The sequence below is a fragment of the Cervus canadensis genome, chromosome 10 (genome assembly GCF_019320065.1).
Source record: "Cervus canadensis isolate Bull #8, Minnesota chromosome 10, ASM1932006v1, whole genome shotgun sequence".
NCBI lineage: Eukaryota > Metazoa > Chordata > Mammalia > Artiodactyla > Cervidae > Cervus > Cervus canadensis.
The window spans coordinates 69,366,620-69,382,280 of record NC_057395.1 but is presented as its reverse complement, the minus strand read 5'-3'; the positions used below and the strand labels follow the sequence as shown (position 1 = coordinate 69,382,280).

At 47.0% G+C, this 15,661-nt stretch overlaps 1 protein-coding gene across 12 annotated transcripts in view; it reads left to right on the top strand.

Annotated features, from left to right (window-relative positions):
- PTPRT (protein tyrosine phosphatase receptor type T) overlaps positions 1–15,661 on the top strand; it is a 1,113,287-nt gene that overhangs the window by 1,046,012 nt on the left and 51,614 nt on the right. For all 12 annotated transcript variants that reach the window (XM_043479842.1, XM_043479836.1, XM_043479841.1 and 9 more), the window contains one exon: positions 13,787–13,863. In XM_043479842.1, coding sequence (XP_043335777.1) covers positions 13,787–13,863 — 77 coding nt within the window. The remainder of the gene's footprint in view (positions 1–13,786; positions 13,864–15,661) is intronic.

The window sequence follows — 15,661 nt, the reverse complement described above, 5'->3', positions numbered from 1 at the left end:
CACATCTACTTTGGCCCCCAGCTTTATGCCTATCTCTAACAGAAGCCAGAGGGACCTCCTCAAAATACGAGTCAGACCATGTCACTGTCTACAGAAAACCCTTCAAAGGGCTCCCTTCAGTGTCGAGCCCTTCTTGTCCAAAGGCCTCGGCCCTCTCTCCGTCTCATTGCTCAGCCTCACTGTGGTGTTCTCCCTACCACAGTCTCCTCAGTTAAGCCCCACTGCCCTTCATCCAGTACCTTGAACTTTCCACACTCGTCCATGACACAGGGCCTTTGCACGTCCTCTTTGCTCTATCAACCTGCCCTTCCCTTCTCTCTCTGCTAAGTTCCCCTTATTCTTCAGATCTTTGCTCAGGTACCACTTCCTTGGGGAATTCTTCTGACCAATATAATTCAGCCAAAACCCCATAATTCACTCCAAGAGCACAATGCATGTCTTCTTAGTTCTCCGTGCCGTTGTGATTTGCAAGCACGTGGAGGGCCGTCTGTTGGCTGCCTGGTCTCCTCACTGGAACCGATGTCCTGGAATAGCAGGGCCAGAGCCATCTTGCACTTCTGTGGCCCCACACCTGACTTACGGCTGGTGCTCGGTAGACAGGACTGAGTGTTGGAACTCACAAATTCCCCATAAGACCCCGAAGGGCTTGAGCCATGGGTCTCTCCCTTCTGGCTCTCCCCTCCCCCGCTCAAAATGGAGAACACCCAGAAAGGATGGCTGGAGGAAGGCTGAATCAGGATAACTCTAGGAGCAGTGACATTCCAGCAAGGAAGACATAAAGAGCCTGCACGAAGAGGTGGAGAGTCGGGAGAAGGGAAGGAGGGCTGATGCTCTTGTCCCCTCCAGGATCCCACGTCTGAGAAGGCAGGATCCCAGGAGCAAGGAGAACAGTGAAGGGAATTAAATTCCATGGAAAGGGGATAGAAGACGCTGTCAGCGTCCCATCCACACCCACAGCCCCACTGCCTCTTTGTAATGAAGCCATATAACTCATATTCTCTTATTTGAGATCACACACCTCATCTCAGGACTTAACGAAGCTCAGGTTCTTGATGTCTCATCACAGAAAGAATTCAGTGAGAGACAAAGTGATAGGTGAAAAAGTGGATTTATTTAGAAAGAAACACACTTCACAGAGTATGGGCCATCTCAGAAGGTGAAAGCAGTATGAAAATACGGTGTGGTCAATTTTAGTGGACTGGATAATTTCATCGGCCAGTGAGTGGGAGGATTATTCCAACTGTTTGGGGGAATGGGTGGAGATTTCCAGGAATTGAGCCACCAGCCCCTTTTTGGTCTTTTTGGTTGGCCTTGGAACTATTATGGCACCTGTGGGTGTGTCGTTTAGCTTGCTAGTGCATTACAATGAGCATATACTGAGGCTCAGGGTCTAATGGACAGCATATTAAAAAGCACAGACATTATTTTACTGACAAAGGTCCGTATAGTCAAAGCTGTGGTTTTTCCAGTGGTCATGTATGGATGTGACAGTTGGACCATAAGGAAAGCTGAGCGCCAAAGAATTGATGCTTTTGAACTGTGGTGTTGGAAAAGACTCTTGAGAGTCCCTTGGAGAAGGAGATCCAAGGAGTCAATCCTAAAGGAAATCAGTCCTAAATATTCATGGAAGGACTGATAGTGAACCTGAAGCTCCAATACTTTGGCCACCTAGAGCGAAGAACTGACTCATTTGAAAAGACCCTGATGCTGGGCAAGATTGAAGGCAGGAGGAGAGGGGGACGACAGAGGGTGAGATGGTTGGATGGCATCACTGACTCAATGGACATAAGTTTGAGCAATCTCTGGGAGTTGGTGATGGACAGGGAAGCCTGGCGTGCTGCTGTCCATGGGGTCATAAAGAGTTGGACACGACTGAGCGACTGAACTGAACTGAGGGTCTAGTGGAGAGCAACTCATCTTGGACCTGTTTGGTGCTAATCAGTTTATGTTATGTCCTCAGGGTATGTTATTCTTTTAAAGGTAGTGCCCTGCCCCTTTCCCTCTAGTTTCAGTAACACCCACTGGCATCTAGGGATGCAACTAGGGTGAGGCAGGCGACACCCAGCATGTGACATTCCAGGGGCTGCTTGGCCTCAGCTGTTGACCCTGCACCTTCCTGACTCTGAGAGCAATCACCTCTCTAAAGCATGTGCCCTGGCACCTCACTGGTCCGCCCCCCCCCCCCCCGCCACTCACCCGGAGTCCTGCCCTGTCTGCATCTCTTTGCCTGAGGGCTTTCTCCAAAGCTGAGGCAGGATGCTCTGTCCAGGCTCAGGACCATCTCTCCCTGGACCACAAAATAGCCCAGCTCCTCACCTCTAACCCTGCTGGGTTGCATGTTCTTCACCTTTTCCCAGAGCTTCCATAGGGAGTGGGCTGCAGTGCCCACAGTCACAGTAGATTTGGAAACTCACCCTTCCCGGGCTCCTTCTATAGGCCGTCTCACCCCCATCCCCCCACCGCCTATTCCCCCTGGCGTCCCCTTCTCTTCCTACATAAACTGCTTGCACTGGAATTCCCATCTTACATCTACTTTAGAGGAAGCCCAGAGACAGAGGAAACTTAAACAGCTAGTAATATCACTTTGCTGGGTTTGTGTGTGTGTGTCGGTGTTTGTGTTGGTTGCTCAGTTGTGTCTGACTCTCTGTGGCCTCATGGACTGTAGCTCACCTGTCTCCTCTGTCCATGGGATTTCCCAATCAGGAATACTAGAGTGGTATTTCCTTCTCCAGGGGATCTTCCTGACCCAGGGATCGAACACGGGTTTGCTGGGTTTAAGGAGAGTCGAATCTCCTTTGTAACGTAAGTATCAGTAATTCTGCAGCAGAACTGTGGCTGGACCGGGTCTGCACTCAGTCCTGAGAGGAGACAGTGCACCCAAAAGCAGTGCAAGGCATAAAGAGGACCAAGAAAGAAAGAAAGAAAAGTGTCCTGGAATTGAAATGAGACCGGAAAAAGAGAAACAGCCCGAAGGATTGGAAAGTGTTCCTGCCCTTGTATGTGTCCCTCCCAAAGGCAAAGTCTGCCCTGGCTTGATAAATAGAAATATTCTTGGAGCAAGAAGAACACCAGGTGTGATTAGCATCCTAAGGAACCCAGGGCTCTGGGAGGCTGGTGTGGAGGACAAAGGCCCAGGCCAGGGAGGACGGAGAGATGAAAGGAGGGGAGATGGAGGGAGGGCGCTGCCTGCAAATGAAACAATGAAAGAGAAACCTTAGCTAAATAAGCCCTTTCTTCCAAATGCTTCTGTTTAGAATTTAGTAATAGAGACAGTGGGGTTTCCAGGGAGTAGAAAAGAAAGAGAGTGAAAGGGAAGGAAATGAATGGGAGAAACAGAACAAAACAGCGCTTTCCTTTTAAGTAACCCTGGGGCATAGACGGTGGCGAGGGGAAATTTCAAGAATACTGCAGCATTCCTCCTGTGGACGTTGGAGAGGGTACTTCTTGGACTGTCTGGAAGGAGACTGCAGAAGGAGAGGAACTGATCCCAGAGGGTGCACATTTTATCAAACGAGGCTTCTCTTTTAGCAAATGACAGATTCTCCTGGAATCTGTCGGGGTCCCAGTAGAAAACTGATGGGACCTTCAAATAGGGTGATTTGAAGATAACTTAATCAAGTGGATTTTGTTTGTTTTTATTTTTTTCATGAAGATGTGAGGTAGCTATAGGGAGATTACAGGAATAGTACAGTATCCTGGGGCTAAATGCCATACCCAGGCCACAGAGGATTCTGTAAGAGGTTCCCAGGACCCAGAGGAAGGTGACCTAGCTGAAGGTATGACCTTTTAGTGGCCTTGCAGGCAGCCTGTGGTGGCCCCAACAAAGAGAGCTGAAAGAATAAGTATTGATACCTCCCCACTTCATCCAGTCTTCTGCCTGTGTTTTCCAATAGCTAAACCAAGCCAGAGCCAGAGGACAAGGAAACCTGTAGACAGAGTCCAGTTGTTCTCAAAGTGTGGTTCCTGGAGCAGCAGCACCTAAGAACTGGTTAGAAGACCCAGTTTTGCATCCCACTGCAGACCTGTCCCACAGACGTCCCGGGGGTGGCGCCCAGCAATCTCAGTTCCAAAGAGATGTAGAACAGATGCACCGGTGACCCCGATGCACTCTGGAGCTTATGAACCTCTCACCTTATTTTCTTTCTTCTTTTGATGCATTAATGTTAACGTTAGTTTCAGGTGTACAACATAGTGGTTCAATACTTTTTTTAGACTATATTCCATTTAAAGTTCTTATAAAATATTGGCCACTCCCATCTTGCTCCTCCCCCCTTTCCTCTCCCTGCTGGTAATCACTAGTTTATTCTCTACATCTGTGTATCTGTTCTGTTTAGTTATAATCATTTGTTTTATATTTTAGATGCCACAGATAAGTGATCACATATAGCATTTGTCTTTCTCTTTCTTCACTGAGCACGATGCCCTCCAGGTCACGCAAATGGCAAAATCCCATTCATTTTTATGGCTAATAGTCGTGTATGTGTGTGTGTGTGTGTGTGTGTGTGTGTGCGTGTGTGTGTACCACATCTTCTTTATCCACTCATCTCTTGATGTACACTGGGTTGCTGTCATATCTTGGGGCGCATATATCTTTTCAAATTAGTGTTTTCATTTTCTTTGGATATATTATACCCAGGAGTAGAACTGCTGGATCATCTGGTAGTTCTGTTTTTAGTTTCTTGAAGAATCCCCATGCTGTTTTTCCACAGTGGCTGCACCAGTTTACGTTCCAACAGTGTACAAGGGTTCCCTTTTCTCCACATCCTTGCCAGTATTTGTGAGGTGATATCTCATTGTGGTTTTGATTTGCATTTCCCTGATGATTCGCGATGCTGAGCATACAAACCTCTCATCCACAGAGATCAGCTCCCAGTTGAGAGAGGCAGGTGCAGAAGTCTGACTGGCAAACAAGAGATCTGGGATATTTTCTGAGACTTCTAACCCCCTAATTTAAACAAACCTCTAGGCTCAGGTGTAATGGAGTACCAGGTATGGGGTCCAGCAGACCTGGGTGCTAGTCTCAATTCTGCCTTTGACCTCGTGCATGACCTTCAACAAGGTCACTTCATCTTTCTGACAGCGTTTTATCTTTCAGTGCAAAGAGGGCAAGCTAAGATGAATAAATGCTGAATCTGAAGCTGACTGCATAGGCCTTTAAATCTAGATGAGACCACGTCTAGCCTCCCTGAGTTCACAGGCAAGAAGCAGTGGTCCAGAGGTGTAGAACCCTTGCCTGCAGTCACACAGAGAGTCTGAAGGACAGTGAGGACCAGAGCTCTGGGCTCTGGCTGCCCAGATGCCATGAGCTGCCTACCAAGGAGTCCCTCTACACCTGGACACACCCATGCTTTTAGGGAAAAATGTGTTGAGGTCTCTGACCTCAGGATGGATAGCAGACTGCATGAGCTCTTCAGAGAAGCCATTTTCACTTGTAGGGAGGGACTCTGGTTCAAAACAAACCCAAGGGCTTCGTCTCATAGCTGTTTCTCTGCTGATTTCTGGGGAGACTGAGCTGGATGTCAGAATGGGAGCTCCCAATTCCTTCTTTTCCTTTGCTGTTTCTGAGGGTGGCTCCTGCCTGGGCCTCATGGAGAAACCTTGTGCAGTAACCTCAGTGTCCTTTTTCACAGAGGCCTTGTTCTGGCCACTGTGTCTGTATCCCTCTCTGCCTGCTTGTGGGGCAGGCCGAGACTCCCAGGAAATTAAATGTCCCGGGAGCAGTTCTCAATGCATGACTAGTGGGGGATGGAGTATAAGTACCCCAGGTCCCTCCCCGCTAAGGTGGAATATCTTGGGGGTGCATGTTCAAACATATGGAAGTTCCCTAACAAGGGTAAGCAAGCCCCAACTGCCTACAGTGATAACTTGCTTAATGACACACCCCTTATTGAATTCCTTTCTTTCTCCTTCCTTCCTTTCTCCATTTCACTTCCCATTCCCCTCCCAGTGTTTTCTGGGATCATCTCCTAAATCAAGTCCTTACACTCCATCTTTGTCTACACTTATATCTTTGTCTCTGATTCTGCTTCTGAAGGAATCTAGATCAGAAACCTCCTGCCCTTTCTTCAGAAGATCCCCTTCGTGAAGTGTAGGCTGGACACTCTGCTTGGAGTGAAGCCACAAAGTCATCAGTTAGGCCACTGTTCCTCTAGCTTCTCTCAGTTCTCTGCCCTTCTGTGGCTTAAGCCCCCTCCATAGCCCCAAAGGTTTCATCCATCAGAGCAGCTCCCCAGAGGGCCCTGCAGAAAGGAGCAGTTCAGCCCCAGCCGACAGGGAGCTGGCAGCCCTGGGAGGTGCAGAGAATGCCAGACTGTTTCCCTGTGGTGCCCAGGCCACCCTCTCTCCCCTGATAATGGTAATTCAGTCAAGATTAAATGTGCAGACCTTTAGCTTCAATGGGATACCCAGGCAGTCTCGGCAAAATTACCTGCCTCCTCCCTCTCCACTCATGCAAGATGATGGCATTAACATTTCCAGTGCTTCTAAGAAGTGATTTTTCAGGTCCACAATTCATTGTAATGAGGCAAATCTCTTTTCTCTCAAAAATTGCACCTTTTCTTTACCTTCCTCAGTGCCCAGAGGACAGGGGGGGAAAAGGACATCTTGTATCCAAGTGATAGTCTCTCCCTGGCCCCACCTCTCTGAAGTGATTCTCTCTTAAGTGGATATGACTTGAGAAGACTGATTTATTAGGTTAACTTTGATGATGGAGGAAGAGAGGAGGAGTTGTGGTTTGTTTTGAGAGTTAGTACCATGTAGACAAGAAATGGATAAGGCAATGGCACCCCACTCCAGTACTCTTGCCTGGAAAATCCCATGGACGGAGGAGCCTGGTAGGCTGCAGTCCATGGGGTCACTAAGAGTCGGACACGACTGAGCGACTTCACTTTCATTTTTCACTTTCATGCATTGGAGAAGGAAATGGCAACCCACTCCAGTACTCTTGCCTGGAGAATCCCAGGGACGGGGGAGCCTGGTGGGCTGCTGTCTATGGGGTCACACAGAGTCGGACATGACTGAAGTGACTTAGCAGCAGCAGCAGCAGACAAGGAAACTGAGCCTTCTCCTCTGGCCAGGGATGGGGCAGCAGGGCACACGGTGGGATGGGATGGTGTCAGAATCAGAACTGCCATAGAGGGGCTGTGGAAGCAGTGGGCCTCGGTGGTGGGGGTAGGAGGGGTAGGGCCCCCACCACTTTATAAGGAAGCTCTCAACCTTACACCTTCTCCTTAAGTCATTCAACTTCTTGGAGCCTTGATTTTCCTCATCCATAAAATGGGTTACTATGAGTATCAAATGGCATGGCATCCATAGGCTTCTAGAATAGTGCCTGGAGCATCTTACACATTTCACAAAGATAAATTTTTATGCCTTACACCCAACACAGGTGGGTCTCTAGTCTCATGGGCCAATTTCAGTAAGATATTTTCATCTTGCCCAAGACATATTGAAGTGCCACGGCACCCCTGTGTTAAATAACTGAACATTGAATGGTCTGTACGTTCACACCTGAGTGTGCAACAGAATCTCCTGGAGGGCTTATTAAAATGCAAATTACTCATCCCCATCCCAGAGTTTCTGATCGCTGGGTCTGGGCTGGGACTCAAGTGTTGGCATTTCTAAAGAGTTCCCAGGTATCATTGATGCTATTGGCCAAGGGTCTATATCTTGAAAACCACTGGTCTAAAATAATAATAAAACAATTCACATATTTTCATTGAGTTCTTAAAATACAGAGGATACTTTCATTTCTTATCACTTTTCATCCTTAAAAGTTTGCAAAGGTGGAGAGGATTTTGATGATGTCACTGGGTGAAGTGAGGCTCAGGGAAAGTCAGTCAGCTGCCTCGGGTGATAGAGTCAGTGATAGACCTCAGGTCTGCCTTCAGAGCCTGCCCAGCCCCAGCAGCTGGCAGCCAGTCTTGGGTCTGCAGGTGGGGTGAGGGTCAGCTACAAGGAGAGGAAGAATTTGAGCCAGGATCCAGGCACACTATGCCCGCCTTGCATACAGGAAAGAGCCCGGATCTCAAGCCAGGTTACCCAAAATCAATTGTTGAACACCTACTTTGTGCCAATACCCTGTAGAGGGCTTAGTAAACGGGGTGCCCTTTCTTAAATAGGGTGTGGAGGAGAGCCATGGGTTAGTCCGATAGTCTCAGAAATACAGCTGTCCTAAGAGCTCTGACGACAAGTACAGGAAGCTGTCAGAGTCTACAGTGGGAAGATCACAGAAGGCTTCCTGAGAAAGGAAGATTGAGCTGAGAGCTGGAGAGTGAGATGTTGCCAGCTTTGTGGGATTGAGGGTGTCCCTTTACATGTGCAAAGGCCCTGTGGCCAGAGCAGACGTCATGCACTTGAGCAACAGGAAGAAGGGTAATATGTGGGGAGGGAGGCCTGGGGCTGGACTGGCAAACAGGCCCCAAACCCTCAGATCATGCAAAGCACTGTGGGGTATGGTCAGGTCAGTGGTGTCCTGGAGCTGATGGGGAAATGTTCAGGAATTCTGTGAGCTCCTTGATGCCATGTTGGCAACTTGGTATCAGTCATGGTGGGAGTATTTTTATCACAGAAGTCAGCAGATGTTACAGACCAGGACCACTGCTTTCCCCAGAGAGCTGTTTGTTAAACTTCTATGACCTCCCGCTGGGCTTTGTCCTAAAACCACAAGGAACAGGTTGATTGGAGAGGCACAGTGTTTTCATTCCTCTTGAGTTGTGTTGGGGCGGGGGCGCTCTTTGGATCTCCATGGCTTTCCCGTTATGTCTTCCTTCTACTGGAAGGAAAAAACCTTCCACTGGCTTTTTCCTCCCCTTGAGCCAGAGCTGGCCCTTCATCTCCTGACCAGGCTCTTGCAGTTCCTCTTACATCCCCATCGAGGAGCTTGTTTCTCCTCTGTGTGACTTCCTCCCTCGCCTTGAATATCAAACAAGGAGTACCAGATTAGCTGTTTCTCAAGCTTGCAAAATATAGATAGAGCATAATGAACGTTCTGGGCTGCTTGTAAATTACTTTGTATAAATTCTTTTACATTGCCGGCTGCCCCATCTTTCTCCATGTACGTCTGGATAAACACAATTTTTTATCCTTCTAATTATATAAAGTTAGAAGGGGAAGGAGACACAGAATAATATTAGCATCTCCCAGAAGGAATAAATAAACCATGAGGGCAGTGCTACACCTTGCAGCGCCTGTCTGGTGGACCCATAAGCTGAATTCTGCCCTTTCATGAATATACACAGTAACTCTGCCTCTGCAGAAGGATGGATTGACATTTTGTACAGAAGGACAAATGGGAAGGATAAAGTTTCTAACCACCTCTGCCATCAGCTCACTGCCCGCCTCACATCCAGCCCAGAGCCATCATTTATTAAGCACCTGCTGCATACCAGGCACCAGCGCCACACTTTTCTTTTTTAAAGAGCAGTTTTAGGTTCAGAAAAATTAAGCAGAATGTCCAGAGTTCCTCTCTACCCTCTACCTCCCACCCACATTCAGTTTCCCCTATTTTTAACCTCTTGCATCAGTGTGATACATATGTTACAATGGTGAAACAAAATTGATCCATTATTATTAGCCAAAGTCCATCCTTTCCATTTGAATCCAACCCTGTGTTGTGCAATTCTATAGGATATGAACAATGTATAATGACAGGTATCCACCAGTAAAGGATCCTGCAGAGGTTTCACTAAATACCCTAAATACCCTCTGTGCTCCACCTATTCATCTCTCCCCAAAGGTCCCCAAACCATGGATCTTTTTACTGCCTCTATAGTTTTTCCTTCTCCAGAATGTTATAGAGTTGGAACCATACAGTATGAAGACTTTCAGGCTGACTTTTTCACTTAGCAGTGTGCATGTATGTTTCCTCCATATCTTATCATGCCTTAAGAACTCATTTCTTTATATTACCAAAGACTGTCCCATCATTTGGATGTACCATGACTTGATTATCCATTTACCTATTGAAAGACATCTTGTTTATTTCTAAATTTTGGCAGTTGGAGTAAACCTGCAATAACCATTCATGTGCAGGTTTTGTGTGGATGGTAAGTTTCAACTCATTTGGGCAAATACCGGACAGAAATTGCTGGATCATATGATAAGAGTGTTTAGTTTTAGAAGAAATTACCAAACTGTCTTCCAGACTGGCTACATAGATTTTGTTTTCCCATCAGCAATGAAGGAGCATTCCGGTTGCTCCACATCCAGCATTTGGTGTTATCAGGATTCTGAATTTTAGCCATTCTGGTAGGTATGTAGAGGTAGCTTCTTGTTTTTTAAGTTTTTGGTTCCCAATGACATATGCTGGGAAAGATTGAAGGGAAAAGGAGAAGGGGGCAGCCAAGGATGAGATGGTTAGATAGTATCACTGACTCAATGAAAATAAGTTTGAGCAAACTCCAGGAGATAGTGAAGGACAAGGAAGCCTGGCATGCTGCAGTCCATGAGGTCACAAAAGAGTCAGACACAACTTAGTAACTGAACACCACCACCAACAAATGACACATGATACTGAACGTCTTTTCATTTGCTCACCTTTTGTCTGTGCATCCTTTTTGATGAGCTTTCCATTCAGATATTTTGCCCATTTTTAAATTAGACCATTTTCTTATTGTTGAGTTTTAAGAGTTCTTTGTATACTGTGGATACAAGGCCTTTATCAGATAGTCTTTTTCTAATATTTTCTCCCAATCTGTGACTTGTCTTTTCATTCTCTTAACATCCTCATACTTCTCATGCTTGCATTTTCTCATTTAATCCTCCCAATATTCTCAGAGCTGTATAATATTTATCTATATAGCATTTTGCTAAGGAATCCAAGGCTAGAGAGATCAATGGACTTGCTAAGTGATGGAACAAAGATTTGCCCCCAGAACTGACTCCTAGCTTCAGAGCTCCCGTTACCATGTCTGCTATCCTGCCTGCCACAGGATAGCCTGTGTGAGAATAAACCTTGATCGTTTTGTACTAAAGTATGCTGCCACTGTCTAAGAAAAGAGTCTCTTATTTGGATGCTCTGCAGAGCCCAGCTTGGTGACTTGCATCTAAGCATCTGAATAGGGAATAGAAAGCCCTCTGTAGCCTAAGCCCCACCCACCTCCTCTGCTTCTTATCCGGCTGCTAATCCCCTCCCACTCCATGTTCACAAGACATGAAACCCTGTTTGTAGCTCATCCAATATGTTTGCTTTTCCAGGACCCCTCCTGTCATTCTTTCATTTGTTCTCGCTGATGGAAAGACCCTTCTTCATTGTTCACTGGTCAAGTCTTACTTTCAGCGCCTCATTCACATACCACTTCCCAAAGCTGTTTGTTTATTTGGCTGTGCCAGCTCTTACTTGCAGCACATGGGTCTTCCATCTTTGTTGCAGCTTGTGGGATCTCGTTCTCTGACCAGGGATCGAACCTGGGCCCCCTGCATTAGGAGGTCTTAGCCAATGGACCAGCCACAAAGTCCCCGAACTTGTTCTTAATAAATGAAAAGGTGATACTGACAAATACCTGGTGGTAGAGACACCTCTCATCTTTAAGAACATACAGCTAAAAGAAATGTTTCTGTTTCTTTTTAAATCATATTTGCTTTCAGACTTTAAGTTCCATTTTATATTAAAGGAAATACCCTTTCAACATTTTAAACCTCTGTTCCTTCATGTCAGTGTATGGCAAAAACCACTACAATATTGTAAAGTAGTTAGCCTCCAACTAATAAAAATAAATGATAACTAAAAAATAAATAAATAAACCTCTGTTCCCAGTGCTATAGATCCCAAGGGCAGGCATAACTCTATAAATAAAGGAGATTTTTGAATCAGTATGTCATTGGTGAGACCAATGAGTGAAAACACATTTTGCATTTTTCACTTTTTTGAGGCTTGTAGTTTTTTGTAACCACTGGTAGTAAGACTTAACAGTCTGAGCTCAGAGTCAGGTGCTGGACCTTGTTTGAAGCCCCGCTGGGTGGACGTCCCCCAGGAAATCCCACTGCAGGAGCTGGGGTCCAGACCCTTGCACAGACTCCAGTGCCTGCAAGATGGTGCAAGTCCAGGGACAGCATATTGTGTGGACAGAGCAGAGATTCAAGGTCAGACAGTCCGGAGAGAATCCCAGCTTTGCCACTTGCAGACTGTGTCACATCGGGAACTTGCTTAAGCTCTGTGAGCCCCAGTTTCTTCATCTGTGAAACGGGACCCACCCTCCCTGGGAAGGCAGTGTCTCCTTGTGCGTGTTTATCTCCCAATTACTCTTCCTCCTCCCTTTGGCTTCTCAACTCTTCCATCACCTAGGTAACCACTTCGCTGTCCTTAACGCCTCTGCTGTGCACCCGTGGAGAAGGAAATGGCAGCCCACTCCAGGATTCTTGCCTGGGAAATCTCATGGACAGAGGAGTCTGGCAGGCTACAGTCCCCATGGGGTTGCAAAGAATTGGACGCGACTGAACAACTAAGCACAAGTACCCGTGAAGTGCTTACTCCTATCCTGCTTAGACCCCTCTTGGGAATCAGGAGTGTCTGAGCTCAGAGTTAAGAGAACCTCACTCTTCTAGGCTCCACCATCCATTGACCATGTGGCCTGTCAGTCCTTGGGAGCCTCAGTTTCCTCATTTGTAACAAAGGTTCACAGCATCCGTCCTGCTTCTCTCCCAGGTCGCTGTGAGAGTCCAGATGAACGGATGTTCACCTGCTCTCCAAGTACTTATCAAGTACCTGTGCAGAGGATAGAACAGGGAGCAAGATGCATCATGTCCCTGTTCTTGGGGGTTCCGGTTTGTAGTAGTAGATATGCTTATGAACTGCAAGGTTCTGGAAAGGCCCGTAGGATAAGCTGACGCAACTTCCTTGATCCCCATAGACCCCTGCGGATGCCCAGGGCTCCCCAGTCCACCTCCCCAGGGAACCCCAGCCCTGCCAGTGGAGGCAGCAACACTTGGTGATATGAACCCAGTGATGGGGACAGCAAGCTGAGCCTCTCCCCCTCACCAGACCCAAGCCGGATGTTCTATTTGGGTGTCTTTTAGCGTGTCGGAGCTCACTTGAATTAAGGTTTTAGATTAGCCTGATTCTTCTGCTGAAGAAGATTTTTTTTCCTTAATTGTTTTTATTTGGTGTTATTTGAAGTAAGCGTGCCATTGACTAAAGCCTGCACATCTTGTTTATGCCTAGATTGTGTTTAAAATGGTATTCTCTGTAACACGATTTTTAGTTATTGATGACCTCTTTTATAATGACTTAGTCAGCTTCACTTGAATGATAGTATTGATAACAATATGTGACTGACAATCTGTTTGCAATAATACTCCAAGAGGCAAAAGGAAAGCATTTGTACACTCAAAGAAAATAGATACATTTGCTGGTTTTAAGAAAGCATGAAAATGGAGCCTATTTATCCTGATCGCACTTCCCGAGATGCTTCCAGAGTGTTTTCATGCGGTCTTTCCTGCATTGTCCTCTGCAGAAGGCATCTCTACCTGCTTTTAATGACAAAATCTCTAAGATTTAAAGAGGCAGGTGAGTCTCGCCAGTAAGTAATGACAAAATCAGAACCAGAAGGGCAAAGGAGCTTATACAGGCCCTTTGTAAGGCAGAGTAATCCCCCTGAGCCTCCACTTCCCCATCTGTAAATGGGGATGATAACCGAGGGTGATGCTAGGGCTTCAAGGAGAATGTGTATGTCACTGGCGTGATGCCTGTGTGTGCTGATAGATAGATGGCGGCTCTGAAGCAGGCAGAGCTGGCTCCCCGCCCGAAGCCCTCTGATCACTCACCCCCTTGTCTTTGCTCTCTCTGCAGACGACCATTCTCGAGTGAGACTGCTGGTGCTGGATGGAGACCCGCACTCTGACTACATCAACGCCAACTACATCGATGTGAGGCTCTCCACGGGGCTGGGGGGCTGGGTTCTGGGCGGGCTGCCGCAGACTCAAATCTGTGACTTTCCCCCCAGCCAGTGCCCTAGACAGTGGCCCTCCTAGAGCAAGTCCACAGGGTCTGGCTCCTCCCTGTGACTCATGTAACCCAAGTTGATTATCCATCTAAAGATGCACTCATTTTCAGGGTGGCTAGAGTAACCTGCTCTGTGGAGCCCAGGACTGCCAGCCTTATTCATTCACCCATTAGTTCTTAAATTTTTAAAAAACTTTATTTATGTATTTATTCTCTGTACTGGATCTTCGTTGCTGTGCAGAGGCTTTCTGTAGATGCAGCAAGCAGGGGCTACTCTCTAGCGGTGGTTCGAGGGTTTCTCGTTGCAGTGACTCTTCTTGTTGCAGAGCCCAGGCCCTAGGGCTCACAGGCTTCAGTAGTTGTGATGCATGGACTTGCTTGCCCCATGGCATGTGGAATGTTCCCAGACCAGATATCGAACCCGTGTCCCCTGCTTTGACAGGCAAATTCTTAACTGCCATACCTTAGGGAAGTCCCATTAATTCTTGTGTGTGTGTGTGTCTATTTGCCTATTCATTCATTCATTTGAAGGTACAGCCATTTATGTAATGAAAATTTCAGAGTTGGATGCTATGGGAACCAGAAAGCTAAAAATGCCATGGTCTCTACCTTCTAAAACCTTAGCAGGAAGATAAGCTGTGCACATCAATAATTCCAGGACAAACTAGAAAGTGAGTGTCATAAGTTCAGATAAAATGCCACAGGGATTCAGAGGTGAGGGGGAAAGTCACCCTTCCATCAGGAATGCGAAGTACGATGTGAACTAGAGCTTTAAGCACAGGTAGAAGTTAAAATCAAAGAGGGGAGAGATGGACCTCTGGCCAGAGAACCACACAAGCTGAGATGTGGCGGAGGATATGGCGCAGCAAAGTGTGAGGGGAGGAAAGACTCTGTAATGGGAACGGAGAAAATAAGGCTGGCACCGGATCACAGATGGTTTATGGTCAAACATAGGAAGTCAGACTTTATTTTGTAGGCAAGAGGAAGCTATGGAAAGTGTTTGATCAAGGAGGTGACCGGTTCAAAGCTGAGCTGTGGGATGGCTTATCTATTACTGAGATTAAGACAGATGAGAGAGAAGAGGGTCTGTGATTAAGACCCCCAATTAGGAAAAGGGCCGCTTCAGTGTTCCAGAGAACATGGAGGAAAGGACTAAATACGACAGGGGCCGAGACAGAAGTACATGGAAGTGAGAGAGTTTGTAAAAGGGAAGCATGGTCACTAGGGCCAGAGAGACATCCCAGCATGACTGATGCAAGCCTGGCTTCTCAGGACCTCAGCTGGGAGGCCCAAGAACCTTGACGAAAGGCTCAGAGTTTGTCTCGGGTCCTTCTGACTCCCAGGCGTTTTTATAGACAAGCTATAAGGTACTGTGGCAGGCTTTAGAATTTTCCATAATCTAAGCTAAGCCAGATAATTCACTGATTCAACAAATATGCATTAAGCCTCACCTTAGACATTTACCGTTTGCCCTCTGATCTATTCCTTGTCTTTCCCTGTTCTGCTTTGCTTTACTGGTGTGTATGTGGGCAGAGGGAGGCCTGGGGTGGGGGGTGTGGGTTACAGAGAGGAGAGAGAGCTGACCCCTTTAAGGAAGGTGTGATGGGAGATAGGAGGGTGAAAGGAAGGGAGAAGCCATCATCTTTCTCCACCTCTCTTGCTTCCTGGGATGGCAGCTCCAGCAGTGACTCCAGCTCCATCCACCAGGACCACCAGGGTGGT